At 44.7% G+C, this 21,648-nt stretch overlaps 1 protein-coding gene across 3 annotated transcripts in view; it reads right to left on the bottom strand.

Annotated features, from left to right (window-relative positions):
• Window positions 1-21,648, bottom strand: part of LOC146862709 (plasma kallikrein-like) — a 640,898-nt gene that overhangs the window by 206,791 nt on the left and 412,459 nt on the right. For 2 of the 3 annotated variants that reach the window (XM_085641979.1, XM_085641980.1), the window contains one exon: window positions 10,912-11,051. In XM_085641979.1, the coding sequence (XP_085498105.1) occupies window positions 10,912-11,051 (140 nt within the window). Of the gene's footprint in view, window positions 1-10,911; window positions 11,052-11,402; window positions 11,579-21,648 lie in introns of those variants that run through there. The other variant, XR_014978168.1, reaches the window with a different exon arrangement.

Below are 21,648 nucleotides of genomic sequence, written 5' to 3'. Positions count from 1 at the left end.
CTACCTGATAGTCTGTTACCACAAATCCTGCCTGTCAGGCTTGACTATCAGCACTTGCCCCCGGGGTTAGATTTTCCAAGGCAGATGCCTTCACTGTGGCAGAATATTGGTCGCCCACCTGTGGAGCTGTCTAATAGGTTTATCCCTTTGGCTACGCTGGAGGCATGTGATTGACTCATTAGTCCTGCTCTCACGGTCTCTGGAAGGCTGCTTCCCCAGCAGGATCCTGTAGTGGTAAGTAAGGGGGACACTGGGGGGTATGTTAACAATGTAATATCCTGGAACGTTGCTGGTTTGGCAAACAGGTTTTCTGATCCTATGTGGGTGGCCTTTGTGAAACAATTTAGTGTTATATGTTTCGAAGAAACATGGTTATTGGACCACAGCTTATTTTTGGAGGGCTACAAGGCCTTTTTTGTTTCTCCTTTACCCTCTTTGTTTTGCAGACCAAGGGGTGGTCTTGTAACATATATCTCAATAGCACTGAAATGTCAGATTCAAGTCTTGTCCTCGACGAGCCCATGTTTACAGTCTCTGGTCCGAAGCAGAGGGGCACACAAAATGTTTTTTATAGACTTTTATAATGCAACATTATGCTCTAGTGATGGGTGTAATATTACATTGTTAGGAACTTTTATAAGACAACACTGCATAGCAGATCTGCACAACCTTATAGTTATGAGGGATTGTGATATACATCTGTGTGGGGACCCTGGGATTACACCTTCAGCCAACTTGGGATGTCCAAGGGTAGATGGGGGCTCATTTCGAACATTCTGTTCAGGGGGATGTTCTGAATGGCCTCCTACATGAATATAACCTGATATCTCTCATGTCCTTGGGTGATTCGTTGAGCATGGCCACTGTCCCCTCCTTTAAAGTGAGATAGCAGCACATTTATCGATTTTATTCTAGTTTCTTCCCTCTTACAATCTTTATTCCAAGGTTTTATAATTGAGGACAGTGCTTTCAGTGACCATACAACCTCTGTGTTAAACTAGGAGGCACCTTATTGACCACCCAACTAAGAGTTGAATCAAAGGGTGTCATAATACCGCCCAACGGAAAAAGGTTACAATGGACACAGATCTCTCCCGAAAGTCTTTATAAATCAGTAAAAGAAACTTGTGCCAGTGAATTTGTACTGTGTACCTCATTGGGTACTTCCCCGGAAGAGGTATTAAGTGCTTTTAATACCATCTCCCTTGGAGTAGGAGAATTTTTGAGTGCTCTGGCATGCAGCACAATTTTCACACCTCCAAATGGTTTCATTCGTCCTGCTCGCTGGCTTCAAGAAAACTGCGGGAGGCCCCTGATGAGAGTCTCAGGAACCAGGCTTCGGCTAGAGCATGCCGCAAAGATTATAAACTGAAGTTAGCTAAACGTCAATCTATTTTGAAGGATGAATCATGGAGGGAGCTGTCAGAAGCTAGTACCCTGAAGAATAGCTCCAGGTTTTGGAGTATTCTCAATAGACCCTTCCTAGTTCATGCTGAAGGTGTGGACTTGGGTGCTGGTATTACCGAGGATGAATGGGTGCTCCACTTCCAAACTATGTTTGAAAGTCTGTTAGAGCAAACATGTCAGCATGGTCAAGGGGTAGATGCACCGGTGTTAACCTTCGAACTGGAGGAGGTCGTGGAGGGCTTTATTGGCTTGACAAGAAACAAAGCGCTGGGGCCTGATGGTATCCCCCCAGACCTCTTTAAATCTGATGTACCCTTTTGGGCTCCTGTGCTTAAAGCAGTTATTAATGCAGCTGCCATGAAGGGATGCCCGGAGTCCTGGGCCATTTCTACAATCGTGCCGGTTTTTAAAAAGAGTGACCGAGGTAGTACACAACGTTGCAGGCCCATCTCGCTGTTGGACTCAGTAGTCAAGGGGCTGGGCCGTGTGCTGGGTTCCGCCTGGGCCGGTCAACCATCACCCAATGTCTTAACCTAAATCTGATACTTAACAAGTACATGGTGGCGCGATCCAGCACTATTTATTTAGCCTTCATGGACTTTTCCTCCGCGTTTGATCGTGTGAATAGGGCAAAATTGTGGCTGTCCATGAAGGATATTGCGGTTGATGCCTCTGTCATCCATTTTTTGGCAGACCTTCACCAGGCAACTAAGGCTAACGGTAGATTTTCAAACGGACTCCGAGTGTCCTGGAACTTTGCCATTCAAAGAGAGGTACGCCAAGGGTGCATTTTGGCGCCTTTTTTGTTCAACCTTGATGATCTGGATAAAGCTCTTTTATCAACCGGGGTAGATTATCCCCACGCAGGCCGTCGAGGCCACCCTGTTTTACTCTATGCGGACGACGCAGTCCTTACTTCCAGGACTGCTAGGGAGCTGCAATCTTTGCTCGTCGCTTTCTCTGATTTTATGTCGGAACGTGACCATTAATTATTCAAAATCTTTTGTTATGGAAGTAGGGATATGCCCGAAAAAGAGTTCTCAATTCAGGGTAGGTACAGTCAAGGTACCCCCAACAGATGCTTTTTCTTATCTCGGGGTTATCTTGAACGACCAGCTTAAATGGGGTCTGCTCAAACAAAGGAAGAAGGGGGACCTGGCGTGGGTGAACACAGCTATTTTTAATTTTGCCTCTAAATTGGGCAATAGACCTATATCTGCCCTGTTGAAGATCTACCAAGCAAGAAGTGTTGCCACAGCCGCCTATGGGAGTCAACTATGGGGGTACATCGCCACAGAGGTCTTTCAGGTAGCCGAGAATTCATTTCTAAAGTGCTTGTTAGGTGTACCCCAGGGCACGCCCAACCTGGTGGTACATGAGGAATTGGGGGTACCTTATCAAAGTGATACTTCGGCACTCAGACCCTTGATCTTCTGGCTGAAAACTTGGTTAAACGAGGGCCTAACATGTTGTCATTTGATCTTAAAGGATTGTATGTCCCTGGATCATGCAATTAATATACCTTGGTTTAGATACATTAAGAGCAGCTTTAAAAAACGGGGACGAGCTGAACTTTTTACTAACCCTGATTCAATAACCAATAAGGACGTGAGAATAATAAGGGAGTCCTTTATTAGTTCAAGAAAACTGTAAAGGAAAGAGCTGGAGCTGCGGAAAGCAAGCATTCGCAAATTTTTTTATGCTTAAGATGACCCCATCAGCTGAGCCATATCTCCTGGGGCTTTTATCTGTCTGCAAAGGTTTTTTATTGACAAGGTTCCGCTTGGACCTCTTTCACCTCCTGCTTGCTTTCCCCCGGGTGTGCAGTAGAGGCCAGCAGCTTGCATCCTGTGGCTACGACGGTGTGTCTCCACAGGACCTGCTACATTTTATGTTTTTTGCAAATTTTACGAGGTTCCGAGGGAGTCTTTTTTAGTCCCTATTTTAAAGAAGCTGAAGTTTGCACAGGCTCGCCCAGCTCTCCTGTATCTACAACTGCTAAAGGATGATTGTATTATCTTTGTTGTGTGTTATTTGAAATCTGTGGTGAAGTCCAGAGCTTGTCTTGATTTAAAAGGTGTTGTGTGTTCTGGGCTTAGGGTTACCATCTTTAGGTTTTATTCATCTTTATAAAATAGGACTCTTTTATTGAGGGAAATATTCTAAAGGGGAAAATTGTTGATTTATGAATTGTAATTTGATGTCACCAAACATTCGGATATATGGTATCACGTCATTTTACAATGGTGCTGATCTTTAACATTTTTATAACACCTTGTGGTTGAGTCACTCTGTTTTATGGCTATTATGTTACAGTCGACCATGGTACTATTGATAATAAATTGTGCTGCTATTCTGAATATTTTATTATTTTTATGTTTGTCAGCTTTTATGGTTTTACATTTCAAAAACCAAATAAAGTTTATATTGAATATTGAATTAATTGATAATTAATTAATGGTAATTGTTTAATTACGTTTTTTTGGGTGTGGGTTTGTGTTTATAAGGGTAAGGGGTAGGGAGTAAATTAATTTTTCTTAATTTTTAATTAGTTGTTAAATACTATTAGTTTTGTAATTGAAGATTAATTTTAATTGTGTAATTCATTTTTTTAAAGTTTAATTTTAGCTGTGAGTTGTGAGAATTATATGGGTAAAGGGTGGAAAGGTAATTAATTTTAAGGAATTATAATTTGGTTTCAATTAATAATATGAGTTTAATTGACAATTAATTTTGTTAACTGTGCAAATAAATGCACTGTCTTTACATTTTAGATGTGGCTTGTGGGTTTTATAGGGGTATGGGGTGGGAAGTAAATCATTTTTAAAAAAAAATCTTTTTAATTGAACCTAACTACAGGCTTCAGATCAGCATTATATACAACTTGACATGGCAGGAGAAACCTTTATCCCAAGAATCGCACATCGTGTTAAATAGCTTATCACCATTACAGGCTAGTGATCTTTTTCACTCTCTCTGGCCATACAATAGCATCTCATCTCTCAGGCAGATATGGAATATTCCTCTTGACACCTGTACTTAGCCCATGATCCCCATGTCTTTTCACCCTTGGGTGGGCAACCCCGACTCTGGTATATCACCTGCTCTGCCCCATAACACCAGTCCAGATCTATGTTCCAGGCAGCTAATGTGGGGGCTGCCACTGCCCCCCATGCTCGGACAATGTTCCTCTTGGCCACCCCTCCCGCTGATGCCAGCCAAGTCTTGGCCCACTGCGGCCATGTCGTCTCCCCCATCACTCCCAGGATAAGCCACGGTGGTTCTAGTGGGACATTCTCACCACTGCTGTCATCATTAGGTTTATGCCGCCCCAATACGTTAGAATCCTGGGGCATGACCATACTATGTGGAAGAAGGTCCCTTTATCGCCACAACCCCACACACAGTCATCAATAACACAGTTGCCCATTCGGACCTGAACCATTTGGGAAGCATAGGCTCTATGGAGGATGCGGAGCTGAATCAGCCTGAATCGTACCCTTATTGCTACTTCTTGGGGGCTCTGCATGGCTTCGGCCCAGTCGTCGTCCTCCAAGAGGCCTACATCCGATTCCCATGCCTCTCTTAGAGGGCTCAAGCAGTGTGGGGAGTTGATCACTAGTTTTCGATAAGTCAGAGAGATTGTCTTATTGATTATGGGGTCTAGGAGGAGACGGTATTCAAGTGGCACGTATTCCAGTATCGTAGATCACTCTTTCAAATGGCAATGAAGCACGTTGTAGCTGTCAATAACAGAGATACCACCCCCATTTGGTACTGCCCCCGCAAAGTTTCCAAATCTAACATTTTGCCTCCCTTCCAGACGTCCCCCAGGTGGTCAATCCCTATTAGGTTCCATTTCCGAAAGCCCATTAGTCGTTTCAGCTCTCCCAGATAGTCACTATCCCAGAGAGGAGTCTGTTCCGTAAGTTTGTTTGCCCATCCAGTCATTTTGGTCGCTTTATGCCAAGCTTCGATAACTGTGCGGATATGCACCGGGTGTAGCGAATTATCTCTTCCTTTCCGATATAGCTCCATCAAGTAACTATTATTGTTGAGTGCCAACCGTTCTACTCTGTACGCCGATTCCTCTAACGGTGAGAAAGCCGACCCATTAATATTGATGAGCTGAGAAGCCCAGTAGTATTTTCCAATATCAGGAATGGCTAGTCTCCCTTCATATACTCCTCTCTGAAGTTTCTTCAGCGCTATTCTGGGGTTGCCTTCCCCCCCCAGCAATAGGCGTTGCTCGAACTAGACAGATTGAAAAAATGTCTCTGCTACCTGATACGGGGTATTCTGAACTACGTACAACAACCGTGAAAGGGCCATCATTTAAAAAAATAACCGCTCTACCCATCAGGGAGACATGAAGGCGTCTCCAGTGTACGTCACCTTTCAGTCTATCCAATTGTGCCTGCACATAGAGGCGCATAAAGTCTTCCTCTTTTTGGATGATCCATATCCCCAAGTACTTAAATGTCTCTTTATGAACCAGTTCTGAGCAGGCCGACGTCGGGGTGGGAACGTTCCCGCCAAAGGGAATACCAGGGCTTTATCCCAGTTTACGTAGTATCCTGATTATGTGCCGAACGACTGTATAGTATGGATGAGCCGGCGGAACGTTTCTCCTCCGGAGTTGTGGGCGTAGAGCAGGATGCCGTGACCCTTTCAGATGTTTTACCGCATATCTGCCCTCATGAGATTCATTTCGATGGTGACTGAGTCAATTTTCATACACCATTTGTATCGCCGTCATAATGGAACTAAGGGACGGTTCTTCTCCGATCGAATCCTCACCCCGCGCCCCCTCCTCTGTGTGTAGCTGTCGCGGGAAAGCGTACTTGTCCATTTTGTTGGTCTGTACTGCGGCAGGGGGCCCCTTCGGCTTTGTCATAGCGATGTATACCCCTGGGGGAGACAGAAGGTCAGGTCACTGCCCTACCAGGTCTCTCTGTGGTACCACCCATCCTGCCACCGGTCTCCAGGCATCTGTGGTGCCCAATGCAGAGATTATGGCACTCTTCCCTCCTGCGCTGCCACACAGTTGCTTCGTCGCACCCACAGTCTCAGGGGAGGCCTAGTGTCCTAGCCTCCTCAGCGTTTCACGCCGGCAGTCCACTATGCCACGAACATTCTCCACTGGGTCTTGTAGCTCCCTCGTACTGCGTGTTGGTTCCACCAGAGTGCGCAATTAGAGGAGATAGGGGGCACGGGGATGTATCTGTCCCTATCTCTTGTGCAGGTCTACCAGGCCTCTCCGTGCACCACACTATACTTGGCCTTCCTGCTGTTGACTATCGCGCCCTGGCTCAGGCCTGTCCTCTGGAGCCAGGAGCCACTGATTGCAGGTTCAGGCCGTCGAGCGGTAGTGCCCACTGCCAGATGTCAACTAGGGCGCACGCACCACGCTCACTCTGTACTCCTCGCGTCCTCAGTCTCCAGCACGAATCCGCATTGCAATCACCTCTCCCCAGTCATCAGGAGCAGGGGCCGGGCCGGATCACTCATCTTTGGGGCGCGGGAGTCTACCGCCGTTGGGAGCGCTTGAACCGCTCACTCCCCAGGCTGCCATATGCAGTTGGTACCACACCAGCCACAGGCCATAGGCAGCGGGTCTCGCGTAGGGTGGACCCTGGGCCGTGTAAACGAGATGCAGGCTGGGACGATACGCGACTCCGCCCCCCTCTCGCTGGATACTCTATGCCTTCTCCGGGCAATGCCCGGCTCTCAGTTTCGTTTGCCCTGCACCACCGGGGGCAGGGAATGCCTCCTCTGTCACAGAGTGCTACCGGGGACACAGCGCCAATATCTTCCCTCCTCTGGCTGCAGGATATCTGTCTGATATCACGGGCTTTGTCGCGGAGCTCAAGAGTTAAGCCGCCATCACGGCTGGAGCCAGGCCACGCCCCCAAAGTAAATCAATTTTAAGCAACTAATATTTTTTTTAATCAATAATAATTATTAATTTCATAGTTAATTGTGTGTGTATTTTGTGGAGGCATATTGTGGGAAGTACATTATTTATAATGAAATAATAATGAATATTTAATTAATTAAAAATAATTTGTTGATGAATACTTATATGAATAGTGTAAATATGTTTTTAGGTGCAGGTTGTGAGTTTTGTGGTGTTATCGGGTGGGAAGTAACTAAACAAATTGGATGTCATTATTATTGTTTTTGTTAATAAATAATTTCTAAATAATATATTTGTAGGTAATTGTGAGATGTATTTAACGTTATAATATGTTTTTATTCTTATTTTTCCCTCCTTCCTGCAGCACTCAACATGCTAGAGAAGACAGTCAATAAGCAGAGTTGCTTGTCCTTTGAATCAAACACCCTCTCTTATGATACACGGTCTGGCTTTCGGAAAGGATACAGTACTTACAGGAATATGCAGAATTTATCATGCTTAACCTTGATCTGGGTGCATCTGCCATGGTTATTTTTTTAGACCTGTCACCAGCATTTGACACACATCCCAACCTGCTGAAAAGACTAGGTAGGATTCTAATTCAAGAGAATGCACTTGCCTATATCAAATCGCACCTGGAAGAGAGGTCTCACGCAATATTTCTTTCTTACTTTCTCTCAGACCACGGACCACTAAAATATAATGTGCCACAGAGGTCTCCCTTGCATCCTACACTTTTCAATGTCTTCCTTGAACCTCTGGCCAAGCTGGTTGAAGAGCAGGATGTCACGATAATTTCACATGCCAATGAATTGCAGCTGAGGCTTTCTTTCCAGGTTGCAGCCCCTAACACTCTCAAGTCCTTCAAGGACTGCCTCATAGCAGTATGTGACTGAATGGGGGAAAGCTGCCTCAAACTAGATTCCGATAAAATGGAAATTCTCTTTTTTGGCACAAGTACGATCCCATACCCTCTGAGCTGGTGGCCGTCCAAGTTGGGGGTTTGCCCCTCCCCATTGGCCTGTATTAGGAATCTTTGCATCAAATTTTTCTCAGTCCTATTATTTTAATCGCAGGTCAAAGTGGGATCAGTTAGCTGTTTCACTCTGCTGAAATCTCTGAGAAGGATGCCTGTGCCTGCGACTTTCCATAAGACTGTGATCCCTGCTCTTGTCACTGCTAGATTGGGCAATGCCAACAGTCTTTACTTGGGTTTGCCTGCGTGCCTTCTGCAATGGTAGCAAATTATTGAGAATACCGCCACTCACCAAATTCTCAAGGTCCCAATTCAGACATCGGTGTCTGCACATCTTTGCCAGCTTTATTGGCTTCCTGTAAGCAGTCACATCAAATTCAAGGCGCTAATCTTCACTTATGGAGCCTATAGAGCCTATAGAGCTTACAATTGCCGAATTGGACTGTTCTTTGAATATTTGGCAGATATCGTGATCTTTTTTTAGAAAGCATTTCTTTACTATTATGTGTGAGTTGGACCAAAAACATAGGTCTATCTTTAAATACATTGAAAAATCCATTGCTGTTTAAAATGTTACCCACAGTTTAATTATTACTTTTTTATCTTTGTTGGACTTGGCGTTTTCAGCAGGGTCATCCCCAGACTTTTTACCTTTATTTTCCTGTTTTCGGAATCCATTTTCTCTGGTAAAATGGAACTACATGTGTGCAGGGACTGTACATTTTATGCAATTAGTGTGCCTACAGCGCTGATTGTACCACCCACTTAAGTAGCCTTTTAAATATGTCTCAGACCCGCCATTTCAACCTGTCATAATATACTTTTTGTGAGTCATATTCCTGCCATTTTAATACATATGAGTCACTCTAAGGTGGGCTCTGAACAACTCATAGGGCAGTGTGCAGTGCATAAAAAATTGGACATTTGCTTTTAACTTTTACATGTGCTGGTAGCAAAACCCTCTTAAATAGGTTTTTGACTACTTCAAGGCCTACCTTTCCTATAGGCTAACATTGGGTAACCTTATCACATTTAATAAGTGATAACTTTCCATTGGGAACAAGTATAAATATTGAGTTTGATGTCTAAAGAATTGTAATTTAAAACCCTCTTTAATGGTAAAGTTGGATTTTAAGTCACAATTCTAAAAATGACACTTTCAGAAAGTTGCCATTTTCTTGTTCCAACCATTTGACGCCTGCAGCCTCTAACACGAGTCAGATGAGTAGGTGTAGCTGGCACCTGGTCTTTGTGTATTGCTCCCACACAGGGAGATACAGGGGGGAATAGGTGATGACGGGATAGGCCATCTCTGACTTAATATGGGGCAGAAAGCTCTGCCCGAGCCCACTCACTAAGGACTTGACACTGGATTTTTGTGTCCTCAGACAAGCTGATGACAGGTCAGAGAGGCAGGAAATTCCAAACATTTTTGAGGATGGAAACCTCCAGAACCTTTTCCTACTTCAAAGCTGGCACGAAGTATAAATACTGTACTCTCAGACCCAACTCTTCAGCACTTCCTGCTGCAGCTTCAACATCCCGCAGTGACATACAAAATGATTCTCTAGCACCGACCATCCGAGATGTCTGACAGGATCTTTGCACTACAGCGATGATTGTCCGCAAAGCCCAGCCTGCTCTTTGTGCTACATCAATGACCACCCACAACGCTCTCCCTGCTCCTCAGGGCCCCGTCTACAGAGAACAGAACTCTTTGTGTTGGACTGTCGGAGATAATTCTTTCAGCAGGACTAACCTGATCCCTGTATAGGGCCTGCACACTATCGCAGTCGGCCTGTGCTTGTGACTTTCACCTGGTCTTGTTTGACCAGACAACCTTGAGTGGTAATTTGTACTTTTATGCGCTATACTTACCTGACATTTTAAAACTGCATATCTCCAGTTCTAATTATTGGATTTTTGTTGTTTTGGTGTCAAGTAATTTATTAGATTTTGTGTTATTGTGGGCTTTTTCTTGTGTTGTGCTTTCACTTTATTACTGTTTGAGTGGTGCATAAATACTTTACACATTGCCTTTAAGTTAAGCCTGACTGCTTCTGTTCAAAGCTACCAGAGGGTTAAGCAAAGGTTAATTTAGTGACTATTTGTCGTTCACCCTGACAACGATTATGGGGATTGCTTGTGAAGGGCTCACACCTTCCTCACCCAACAACCCAACATCTCACCCAGGGTGATAGAACCAATACCGTCTTTGCTGGAAAGGATAATGGAGAAAATTATCTGAGATCTGCACTGATAAATGATCATGCATGCAAATATAATTTCTGCAGATACTGGCTGTCTTATCTGAATAAATAAGTTACTTGAAACAGAAGGAGGTTGGGAGTACACTGCCTCACATTCCAGCACTTAGTTTGCCCCAATGCATCATGGTAAATGCAGTGCATGAATACACTTATTTCATCAGCCATATTTAATTTTTCAACCTGCTTGTTGTAGCCTGTGTAACTCTAGACACGTTTTTCTGAATTCATTCCTTCATCAGTAGAGAACAACAAGTAATTTTGGGGTGCATAAGTGATTTGCATGAGAGCATTTGCTATCAATCACCTGTTGTGAGCATCACAGAAAAATAAAGTGTTACCTTGCATGAGTCTCTTCCACCTGTTTTGTATCCTGCACATGTCATAGAGTTGCTTATCCTTCGATGTTTGTAGTTTGCCTGACATTCTTCATTTGAAATTCTAGGAATTTCAGCCTTCTGAAGTATGTTTGAAATATAACCTGAAATATAATAGCATTTTCAAATACACTTGAAATCGTAATATCTATCAACATATAAAAAGGTTTCAACGTGCAATGCGACAGTGAATACTGTAACCTAGTTTTTAAGTTGGTATTCAGGACACTTGACAAAATGTGTCCCCCGTAAGCATGCCCAAATATAAAACAAATACATGTAGAAGACACTCTTGTGCACATATCGTCCATCTGCATATTTGCTGCATGAAATGAATGGAAGTCATCAGCAGTCGCAGCTGCTCTCAATATGCAGCAGTGTCGCAGCAGGGCAACCACAGCAGTGGTGGTGGCGGGGGAGGGAGGATTTAGTTAAAAACATAAAATAAACCTTACCTTATCCTGCGGCTGACTCACGCTCTGGTGCTCCTCCGTTTTCCTGCTGCTTCAGGCAGTCCCTGGGACAGACTCCCCATCCAATCCAGATGCTGCTCTCATACTATGATTGACCTGAGAGGGTTGGTTTGATGCTCCGCTCAGGCACAGAGAGTCTGTGCCGTTTCTCCACCCGGCTGTAGAATAAAGTCGGATTAGAGAAACCTATGTGAGCATGTCTGTTTGGCCGGCCTAAGACACGCGTGCTTAGAAGAGCACATAGCACTCCATTCCTCCCCCCACCTATTGCCCGTCCCTGCCATTTCTTCACGCGGTGGCTCAGCCAGCAGCTGAAAAATAACATGATAATAAAATATTGTTGGACCTGGCCCTTTTGGCCGGATGGTCCCTAGACTTTTCGCCTTCCACCTGTACTTTTTCTGACCTGTTGTTGGCTATTCTATGACTCTGGGCACTTTACCACTGCTGTTCAGTGCTAAAGTGCATATGCTCTCCCTATGTAAAATGTATATGTTGGTTGGATTCCATGATTGGCTTATTTGGTTTACTGTCAGACCCCAGTAAAGTGCACCAGGAGTGCCCAGGGCTTGTACATACAAATGCTGCTGGTGGGCTTGCAGCACTGGTTGTGCCACCCACAGAAGCGGCCTGGTAAAATGTATCTAAGGTCTGCCATTGCAGAACCTGCGTGCAGTCTGGTACTGTCATGCTGACTGGGTAAGTGCACACACTTACCAGTCCCTAAACCTTCCCTTAACTTCATATTAGTCACCCCTATGGTAGGCCCAAGGGCAGGGTGCATTGCAAGCCTAAGGTAGGACAAGCCGTGATGTGTGTGGCATGTCCTAATAGTGAATTACAGCCATTTTCATTTTTCACTATTGTAAGGCTACCTGTTCTCCATAGGCCAGAATGGGCTGCTAGAATTGTTACATCCTATGATCCTAACAGACCCAGGGAACATGGTAGAAATTCGAGTTTAGTATGCCTGAACTCAGAATAATAAAATACATATTTTAGTAAAGTTTATTTTAATATTCTGTGTTTGCAAATACCACTTTTAGAAAGTTGGTAGTTGCTTGCCTGACCATTTCAGCCCGCCTCTGCTATGATATGTATCTGCCTGTCTGGTTGTGTGAGTGACAGGGCTGGGGAAAACCTGAGGGGCAGGGCTAGGTAGCCTGGTGGTGAATAGGAAGATTGGCAGTCAGATGGGTGGGAGGAGTACACCTGGGCTCTGAATAGGGTTGTGCTCTGCGACCACAATGCTGGCTCCACCTCCTGCGGAGCGGCTGATGTCTCTGCCCTGCACCCTGAATAGAAAGGCAGAGTCATGTCAACAGAGCGCTCAAGAACTGGTTTGGACTGGGCAAAGGCCCCTCAACCCCAGAGGAACAAAGGAATTAGGGGTAGAAGTATTGGGACCCTGCTCCCAAGAAAGTAGATCCTGTTGAAACAAGAAGAACCTCTGCCAGAGGAGAAGGAACTGGGAAAGCTGTAGGAGGAGTACTGTCCCTGACCTGGGGGATTGGCCTGCAGTGGTTGCCTTGCTGCTGAAGGAGAGGAGAAAGACTACTAAAGACTTTCCTTCAACTTGTGCTTTAAAAAGATCTCCAAGGGCTTGAACTGAGCTTGCCCCCTGAACGAAGTCCCAGGACCAGTGGACTTCACCCCCAGCTCCCCAGAGTCTTTTGGAAGTGCCTGCTGCTGTTGTTGGTGCTTCTGAGGGACTGCGTGTCGCAAGGAGCTGGAAGCGCAACGCAAGGAAGAGAAGCGTGCCGCCGTCGGAGCCGCTGTCGTCGCATCTTGCAAAGGGTGTCGCCGCTGCAGCATCGCATCGAGCGGAAGCGCCTCGCATCATCCGGAAGTGTCTCGCAACGCCGAAGAAGCGTGTCGCCATCGTAGCTGTCGCATTGCACCGCATCGAGAGAAGAGTCTTGCATCGAGGAGGAAGCGTGTCGCCATCGCAGCCATCGTAGTTGTCGCATTGCACCGCATCCAGAAAAGCGCCTCGCATCCACGGAGAAGCGTGCCGCCGTCGGAGCCGCTGTCGTCGCATCTCGCAGAAGGGGTGTCACCGCTGCAGCATCACATCGACCGGAAGCATCTCGCAACGTCGGAGAAGAGTGCCGCTGCCAAGGCCGCTGTTGTCGCATCTCGTCAAGGGTGACGCCGCTGTAGCTGACGCATCGAGTCGAGCCTTCTCGCAACATCGGAGAAGCGTAACGCATCTGGAAGATCCTGTCTTTATTTCTTTTGCACCAAGAACTTCAACACTTTCGTTGCCCTGCGTGTCGCATCTAAAGTACATTGACTTAAAGTGTCGCATTTAAGAACTTAAGAGAAACTTAGCAATCTTCTACCAACTAAGCAACCGTATTGTGTATTTTTAATCGTTTAATGGTCTTGTGATAATCCTATATAAAGAATCCTTATTTTTAATATAAATACCTGTGTGGTGTCCATTTGTAGTGTTGTCACTTGGTTACTGTATGTGTCCACAAATGCTTAACCTATAACGCTCTGAGATAAGCCTTGTCTGCTCGCGCCAAGCTACCTAGAGGGTGAGCAGGGGTTATTTTAGAAGTGTAACCCCTTACCCTGACTAGAGGAAAGGTTCCCTGCTTGTCACAAGTACCTACCTGTGCCAACCAGAGAACCCGGATTCTAACATTGGTGGTCAGTGGTGAGGATTCTGGACTTGCATTTGTGACTCATGTACAGTGATTGGTGAACACTACTTAGTGAGTGCAGACCATAAACGCAACCAATACTTGTTGGTAGATTTCTTTTTGGGACTGTCTATTTTTGAGCACTGCCAAGCTTTACCATGGTGGACAAAGCAGCATCCATAGACAGCTACAAGTTATCACAGCTGAAATTATTTTGCAAGAAGTTTACTGTTTCTACAACTGGATGTAAAAACAAGACACAGTTCTACAAGGCGCTGAGGGCCTGGGTAGAAGCAAGGAATGCCACTGATGATGATAATGCAGATGAGCAACTGGATGGGCCAGTGGGCTCAAGAGGAAGGAGAAGCCCTTCCCCTGCTGGTAGCAGTGTTTCTAGGAAAAGTATATCTCCAGAGGAGCTGGCAGATAGAAGAGAGGGTAGGATGCACGAAATGGAAATAGCAAAGCTCAAATTGAATGGGCAGCTGGAGCTAGAAAGCAAAAATCTGGCTCTGGAAGAGAGAACAATGAAAATGGAGCATGAGTTGATCATGAGGAATCTTGACTTAGAGCTCGAGAAGCTTGAGACCATGAGTGCCTCAGCCCAGCAAAAAGAAATCTGTGTAGCTCAGAGATTGAGCTTTGCTGAGTGGGAGGAGGAACCCAGCTCAGATGGTGGCAGCAATATTGAATTTTCTAGTGCAGATAGAATAGTACACGCACCCAGAGACATGGCACCTGACTTGAAGGAGGGGGTTAACATACACCAGGAGGTTCCAGGACATGAGGTAGCTCCAGTAGTGCGCAGTGTCCATGAGAGGGATAGGGTAACTGGCGCAGGGGTTCATGGTCCTAGTAGTGGGAGGCACACTCTACTGACTCTAGATGAGAGGTGTAGGGAGAGGGGTTCCCCCAAAATTGAAGTCCTGGTATTTGAGTGTGAAGACCGCCCAGAAGAGTGTGAGTTGTGTGACAGAGACAGTCAGATACTGTCTTGCCAGTCTCAGGAGAGGGGTGTGCAGTACGTGTGTGAGGCACTGGATGGTGAGGTGAAGGATAGTTTGGTTAACCCTGCTAGGGGGCTGTGTGATCCAATTGTGGGAGAGCATATTGTAAGTCCCTGTTTTCCAGAGCTATGCCAACACCTGTGGGAGAGTGAGTTCTCTGACCGCAGGGAGCTCACATTGGAAGCAGACCTTTTGGTGGAGTCCAGAGGGTCTGGAAAGGCATTGGGGAGTGATCCCCAGAGGAGTGGTTCAGGTATCTTCAAACCCAGTGTGGTGGAAGTGGCTCAGAGTAGCCCAACTAGGTCCTGTAGTAGTGAGAGGGGTGTAGGGCCTCACGTCCTGGCTTTAAGGGGAAGGAGTGAGAATGGGTCATGTCCCGGTAGTGCCCAACCTCAGTCTCAGAGCCTGGATGGTTCTTTGAGGGAACACCAGGTGGGGAGCCTAGTCTGTCCTGAGGGGCTGCCCGTTGTGCGGGACCCCCTAGTGTCTGGTGAACGGGGAGTGTCTGTAAGCAGGCTTCCATCAGTTCTGGTGTCTGGCAGTACCGCTCCAGTTGGGAGGGTGCAGAAGTCCAGAGTGAGGGGTGAGAGGGGGAAGGATCCCCCAGTGGAAGAACCAGTGGGTCAGGGGCCAGCCAGAAGGGCTGCGTCACCAGTGAATGACCATGGTGACACCACTTCTGTCCTGGGGGATCTTCGCGCACTGTCAGATGGACAGGGGTTGGGAGATCTGCGCCAGGCAGACTGTCACATGACACAGGAGTTATGTGTCACCCTCAGGGGGGGCATGCGTGCTCCCCGGGAAGTCCTGGTGCGCCAGGCCTTGCGTTCACAAGTACCTACCTGTACCAACCAGAGAACCCGGATTCTAACAAATATCATTTTACTTTGCACCTGCTGGCTCTGAGCCATTGTGGCGACACTCCTCCACCATTGCGGAGGAGCCGCCACTGGTCACCAGAGATATTAATGTTGGGCATAGTTCAGTCTGATCTCCCACTTACAGTCTTAAGACAGAGGCATTTTGGTCTTGTATCCCTCGCCATGTTCATCTTGTTTACCTCCAAAATCTAGAACACATGAAATAGTCCCTTGTCCACCTGGTCCACCTGGTCAATCAGAGCACACCCTTCTGTTACTCAAACACTCACACTGCACAGCTTACTAACACACTATTTGCAGTAGTACAATGTTAATACGGGTATAACAATTAGTTTCAATTCACACGGCACAACCAAAATTGAACTGATGCATGTTCAAAGAGTGAGAGGAAGCCAGAAGTCGCCAAGAACTGTATTAAGAAGACAATGAAACCACGTAACATTTCTTTGTGTAGTTTTTATGCTTACTAAAGGCCACATGTACAAAATAATTTCACAGTAACCAAGGTCAAATCGGAGCTTTTGTGTACAAAACTCAAATTGTGATCCTGCAATAAGCCCCTGAATCACAATTTGGATTTGCGAGTGAACACAGAAATGGTATTTGAAAATAATGTGTATAGAGCAACCCTTCCAAATTCTGATGCGTTTAGATATGCATTAATATTTTGCAACTGAAATTGCAAAGCATTAATATTTTACCACTGTTACCATTCACACCTTTGTGAATGTGGACACCAAATATTATTTACTGCCTACTCTTAAGAAATGGTTGTAATTTTTCTTTAAATGCATCCTGTTTTCCTTTTAGAACAGCTGTCTGCATTTAAAAAAAAAAATGCTTTATTTAAAAGCAATCACAGACATGGCGGTCTGTTGACAACAGTAGGCCGCTCTGCCTGTGACTCTGGCCAATCGTAGTGGGTTGACATTTTCGACCTACCTCATGCATATGATTAAGGTGAGTCAAACTGCAACCCATTTCCATTCGGTATTTTGGGAATCACCCTATTGATACATGCCAATGCATTTGGTAGACATCGGCGCACTTCTACTGTATACATTTTAGTACATTCCAAATGAGAAATCTCAAATCATGAATTGTAAATATTCACAATTTACGATTTCTTATTTGAAAATTAGTAAATGAGGCCCCAAATACTATATCTGAGTATCAAAGAGAGATCGCCACATTTCTGAATGGCTTTAAGAGTCTATAGGAGCTAGCTTAGCAAACATGTCATTAGGGCCCAGCATTTGGACCCCTACAGCATTGAACTCACTAAGGGGCATATTCACAAGAAAGTGGCGAAGCGTGTCTTTAAGCCAAGAAGGCTAACGATATGCTTCGTCACTTTAGAAAAGCAGGGTTGCCCCATATTTACTAGACTATGGTGCATCCCTGCGTTTCCCTCTGCACTGGCGCTATATTTAGCTGCCTAGCGCCAACGCAGGCACCCTTGCACCATAGCAAGTGTGTGTATGTTGAGGGGAAGATTGTTTATGTGTAGGAAGGGCGCCCTTCCTGCACAAAAAAAAATCTTTAAATGCCGTTCTCTAATTTCTATGTGTGCTGCTTCATGCAGCACACATAGAAGTTGCAAAGCAGCATTTTTTTTTTAAATAATCGTTTTTGTGACTGAAGGGGCACCTTCCTGCACATAAACAATCATTGGCGTTTTGCTGTTTCTATGTGTGCAGCACAACGCAGCACACATGGCAACAGCAAAAACGAGGAGAAAGAAAGCATTTATCCTCCTTCCGCCTGATTAAGACCAGGTTTTCTCTGGTCTTAATTTTGGTGCTGCCTCCTATTGACGGTGCTCTTGGAAATAGGGGGCAGCGTCAAAAACAATAGGTGTTGCGGTGGAACACTCACCACAACACCCATTGCCCTCTCCTTTCATGCTAAGTGCAGCGTGAAATGGTGCCTTATTTACAAGGCAGTGTTAGGCCACCCTAAGTGGCTTAACGCCTTCTTGTAAATAAGGTGAAACCCCTATCGCCATCATAGTGTCACTGAAAGTGACGTATGGTAGCGATAGGGGCTTGTAAATTTGCCCCTAAATATCCTACAGTTTTACTTCGGCTTGCACAAATAGAGGAGAAACAACAGGAGTGTACAAATTCAAGACAATATCCGGAAGATAAATGGATTTGCGCTATTGAGAAGTATGTGTTTGAGGTGAAATATCAGATGGTTCCAGTGCTCCAGGCGCATTTCTTGAGCGTGGAAAATCCATTCCTGACGAGGATTGTTTTAGGGTAGTTTTCAACTATGGCCCTCACAGGGAAGGATCAACATGCCAAGCCTTTAATAGGGTTGCTCCCACCGAGTATTAAATGCAGTGCCAATATTTAAAGCTTATCAAAAAACGTTCTTGTTAACCTGACAAGTGTCACCAAATAAGTAAAATATTCCTTAACAAGTATAGATGGAAAAGTTTGTTGTTTTTTACATTTGTGTTCGCCTCTCTAGTGATGTTATTTATAGTTGTGCTGATAACGTATGTTTCCCAGAAGAAAATATCTTGCGATATATTGTATGGTTATTGCAATTGAATTCTTCTCTTTTTCTTGTGTAAAATGCTCTGACCCTGGCACAAGCTTTAAAAACTGCAAATAAATAAAAGTTAAATGCTCTCCATCATTGACTGTGAAAGTTACTGATTGTGTTGTCATCCATAGGTATCTAACAGCATCTGTGTTCTATTTGAATGGTAAAGGGTGAAGTATTGGTACGATAACGTACACACACATAGCCTATAATGATATGATAAGAGTATTGCATAGAACGTAGGGGCATTTAACAAACCCCTATTGCCACCACAATGTCACTCGTAAATAAGGCACCCTTTCACGCTATGGGCACCCATTGATTTTAACACCGCCCCATATTTATACGGTTGGCGTAAATATGGGGCAGCGTCAAAATTAAGACCAGGGAAAACCTGGTCTTATTCAGGTTAAACGAGGAGAAATGCTTTATTTCTCCTCATTTTTTCTTGTTTCCATGTGTGCTGCATTGCGCAGCACACATGGAAACAGGAAAACGCCATTGATTGTTGATATGCAGGAAGGTGTCCATTCCTACACATAAACAATCATTAAAAAAATGACATTTTGCAACTTCTGTGTGTGCTGCATTAAGCAGCAGACATAGAAGTTACAAACTGCCATTTGAAGACTGTTTATATGCAGGAATGGACACCTTGCAGCACATAAACAGTCTTCCTCTACAACGCAGACACCCTTGCACTATGGTGCAAGGGTGCCTGCATTGGAGCTATGCAGCAAAAATGTAGTGCCAGCGCAGGGGGAAACGCAAGGCTTCACCAAATTGTTGTAAATATGGTGCAGTCATGCGTTTCAGAAGTGGCAGCGCGCGGCGTTAAGCCAAGGAGGCTAAAGCCACTTCTGTTGTAAATATGCCCCGTAGTTTGTACTGGTTTTTGAAAAAAGAATTTAGGATTCTTCACCTAAATGCCGCTGATGTGAGTCAAAGTCTGTCTGACGAACACCTGCATGTTAGAGAATCATCTACAGAGATACTGTCTGATATAAATATTGTTTTCTAAATATTATTAACATATTCGGTCTGTTTTATTATTCTACATTACATTTATATAAACAGTATTTAGGATACAATATTTATGTCAAATGATATTCTTACAATGACAATCCGCTACCGTAACGAATAAACGTATGTACCTAGGGGCTATTTAAAAGCTCCTTGCGCCGCCAGTGAGTCACTTTATCTGATGCACCGGTGGCACAGTGTGCTGTCCCATATTTACAGGGCCACACAAAGCCACCCTGCATGGCCTCGTAAATACAGCCCCTTTTTACGCATCACTTTCCCTGAAAGTGGCGTGCCATGGGTGTTATTGTGGGTTTCCCATTCAACATCCATGTATTCTACCACATTCCCAGATTTACAACATTTCGTAAAGGTGGGAATGCATCAGAATCATATGCCACCCCATGGGAGGCGTAAGAAGGCACAATGAAGAGAAACACTTTAATTTCTCCTTGTTTTTCCTCTTTCTATGCGCGCTGCATTCTGCAGCACACATAGAAAGAGGAAAACACTATCAATGATTGTTATTGTGCAGAAGGAGTCCCTTCCTGCTCAAAAACAATCATCCTCGCAACACAGGCACCCATTGCACCATGGTACAAGGGTGCCTGCATTGGTAATTGGCAGCCAATTGTGCACCAGCGCAAAGGAAAGCACAGGGATGTGCCATATTGTTGTAAATATGACACATCACTGTGCTTTGAAAATGACGCAGCTTAGTGCAGCAAAATGGCTTGCGGTACTACACTGCATCATTTTGTTGTGAATTGGGCACCTAGTTCTTACACGCTTGCTCCTCTCAATGATCAAATTAACAAATGGAACACAATTAATGTTTACTTTCAGAGATTCTGTTGGGGTCACCTCATAGGTGTCATTCATAAAGTTCGAAGTTCTGGACTCCTATGCTTGCTCTGATTTTCAATACAAAAGATAGTCCAGTTTTTTTTTTTTCCACAATGTGCAGCTTGTTCCAAGAAACTGGCACTGACTAGATGATGGATGTTCTCATCTGCAGGTGTTTTTACACTTGTGTCATGAATGTGACTGGTTGTATTATTTGTATGCAGACAATGTGGGTATCATGCACTTCAGTCTGTTTCTTTGTAAAATACTTTCTCACTTCCTAGGCTGCATTTCTGTAACCAGATGTGGTCTATTTCATAACTAATGTTAACTAGGGTTCTTTGCCATCTCCACCATAGTCATGTCTGCATGAGTTGGACCTGGTCCTATCTGCAGGGTCACCTCCAAACGATTTGCTTCCTCCTCCCCATTTTGCTGAATTCATTTTTTCTGGTTTTAAGACTCTGGGCACTTTACCACTGCTAACCATTGCTAAAGTGCATGTGCTCATTTCTCTAAACATGGTAACAATGGCTCGTATCAACAATTGGCATATTTAATTAACGTATAAGTCCCTAGTAAAGTGCACTATCTAAATGCCTCCAGAGGGCCTGCAGTACTGTTTGTGCCACCCACTTAAAAGGCCTTTTAAACATGACTCAGGCCTACCATTGCAGAGCTGGTGTGTGCAGTTAAAGAACTGCCATTTCAAGCTGACAAGTAAGCCCTCTTGCCACACCCAAACATTCCTTTTTAATACATATAAGTCACCCACAAGGGCAGGGTGAAATGTATTTCCAAAAAACGACATGCACTTTTAAGTTTTACATGTCCTGATAGTGAAAAACGATTGCATTTGTTTTTCACCACTGCTCAGCCTATCCCTTCTATAGGTTAACATTGCGATTACCTTATTACATATTATAAGTGCAATTTCCAATTGGGAAATGATGGTGTTCTTAAAATAACCCCTGATCACCCCCTTGGTAGCCTGGCACAAGCAGTCAGGCTTATTTCAAAGGCAATGGGTGAAACATTTGCACATAACACACAGTAATACAGTGAAAACACAAGACCACGTCAGAAAAATAGAAAAATAGCCAAATATATCTGTATAAAACAAGATCACAACAATAAAAATCCAACACACAGTATTCAAATACGAGTATTGCAAGGATAACTTTAAAATACAGTTCCTTGAAGTTAATAGCTCTGTATGGGGCTATTGCGGCATCGTGAACAAACCAATTCACCGTTGCAG

This window comes from Triturus cristatus, chromosome 2_2, assembly GCF_964204655.1.
Source record: "Triturus cristatus chromosome 2_2, aTriCri1.1, whole genome shotgun sequence".
In the NCBI taxonomy this organism is placed as follows: domain Eukaryota; kingdom Metazoa; phylum Chordata; class Amphibia; order Caudata; family Salamandridae; genus Triturus; species Triturus cristatus.
The sequence above is the reverse complement of the archived record's forward strand: the minus strand, read 5'-3'. Positions and strand labels throughout refer to the sequence as shown.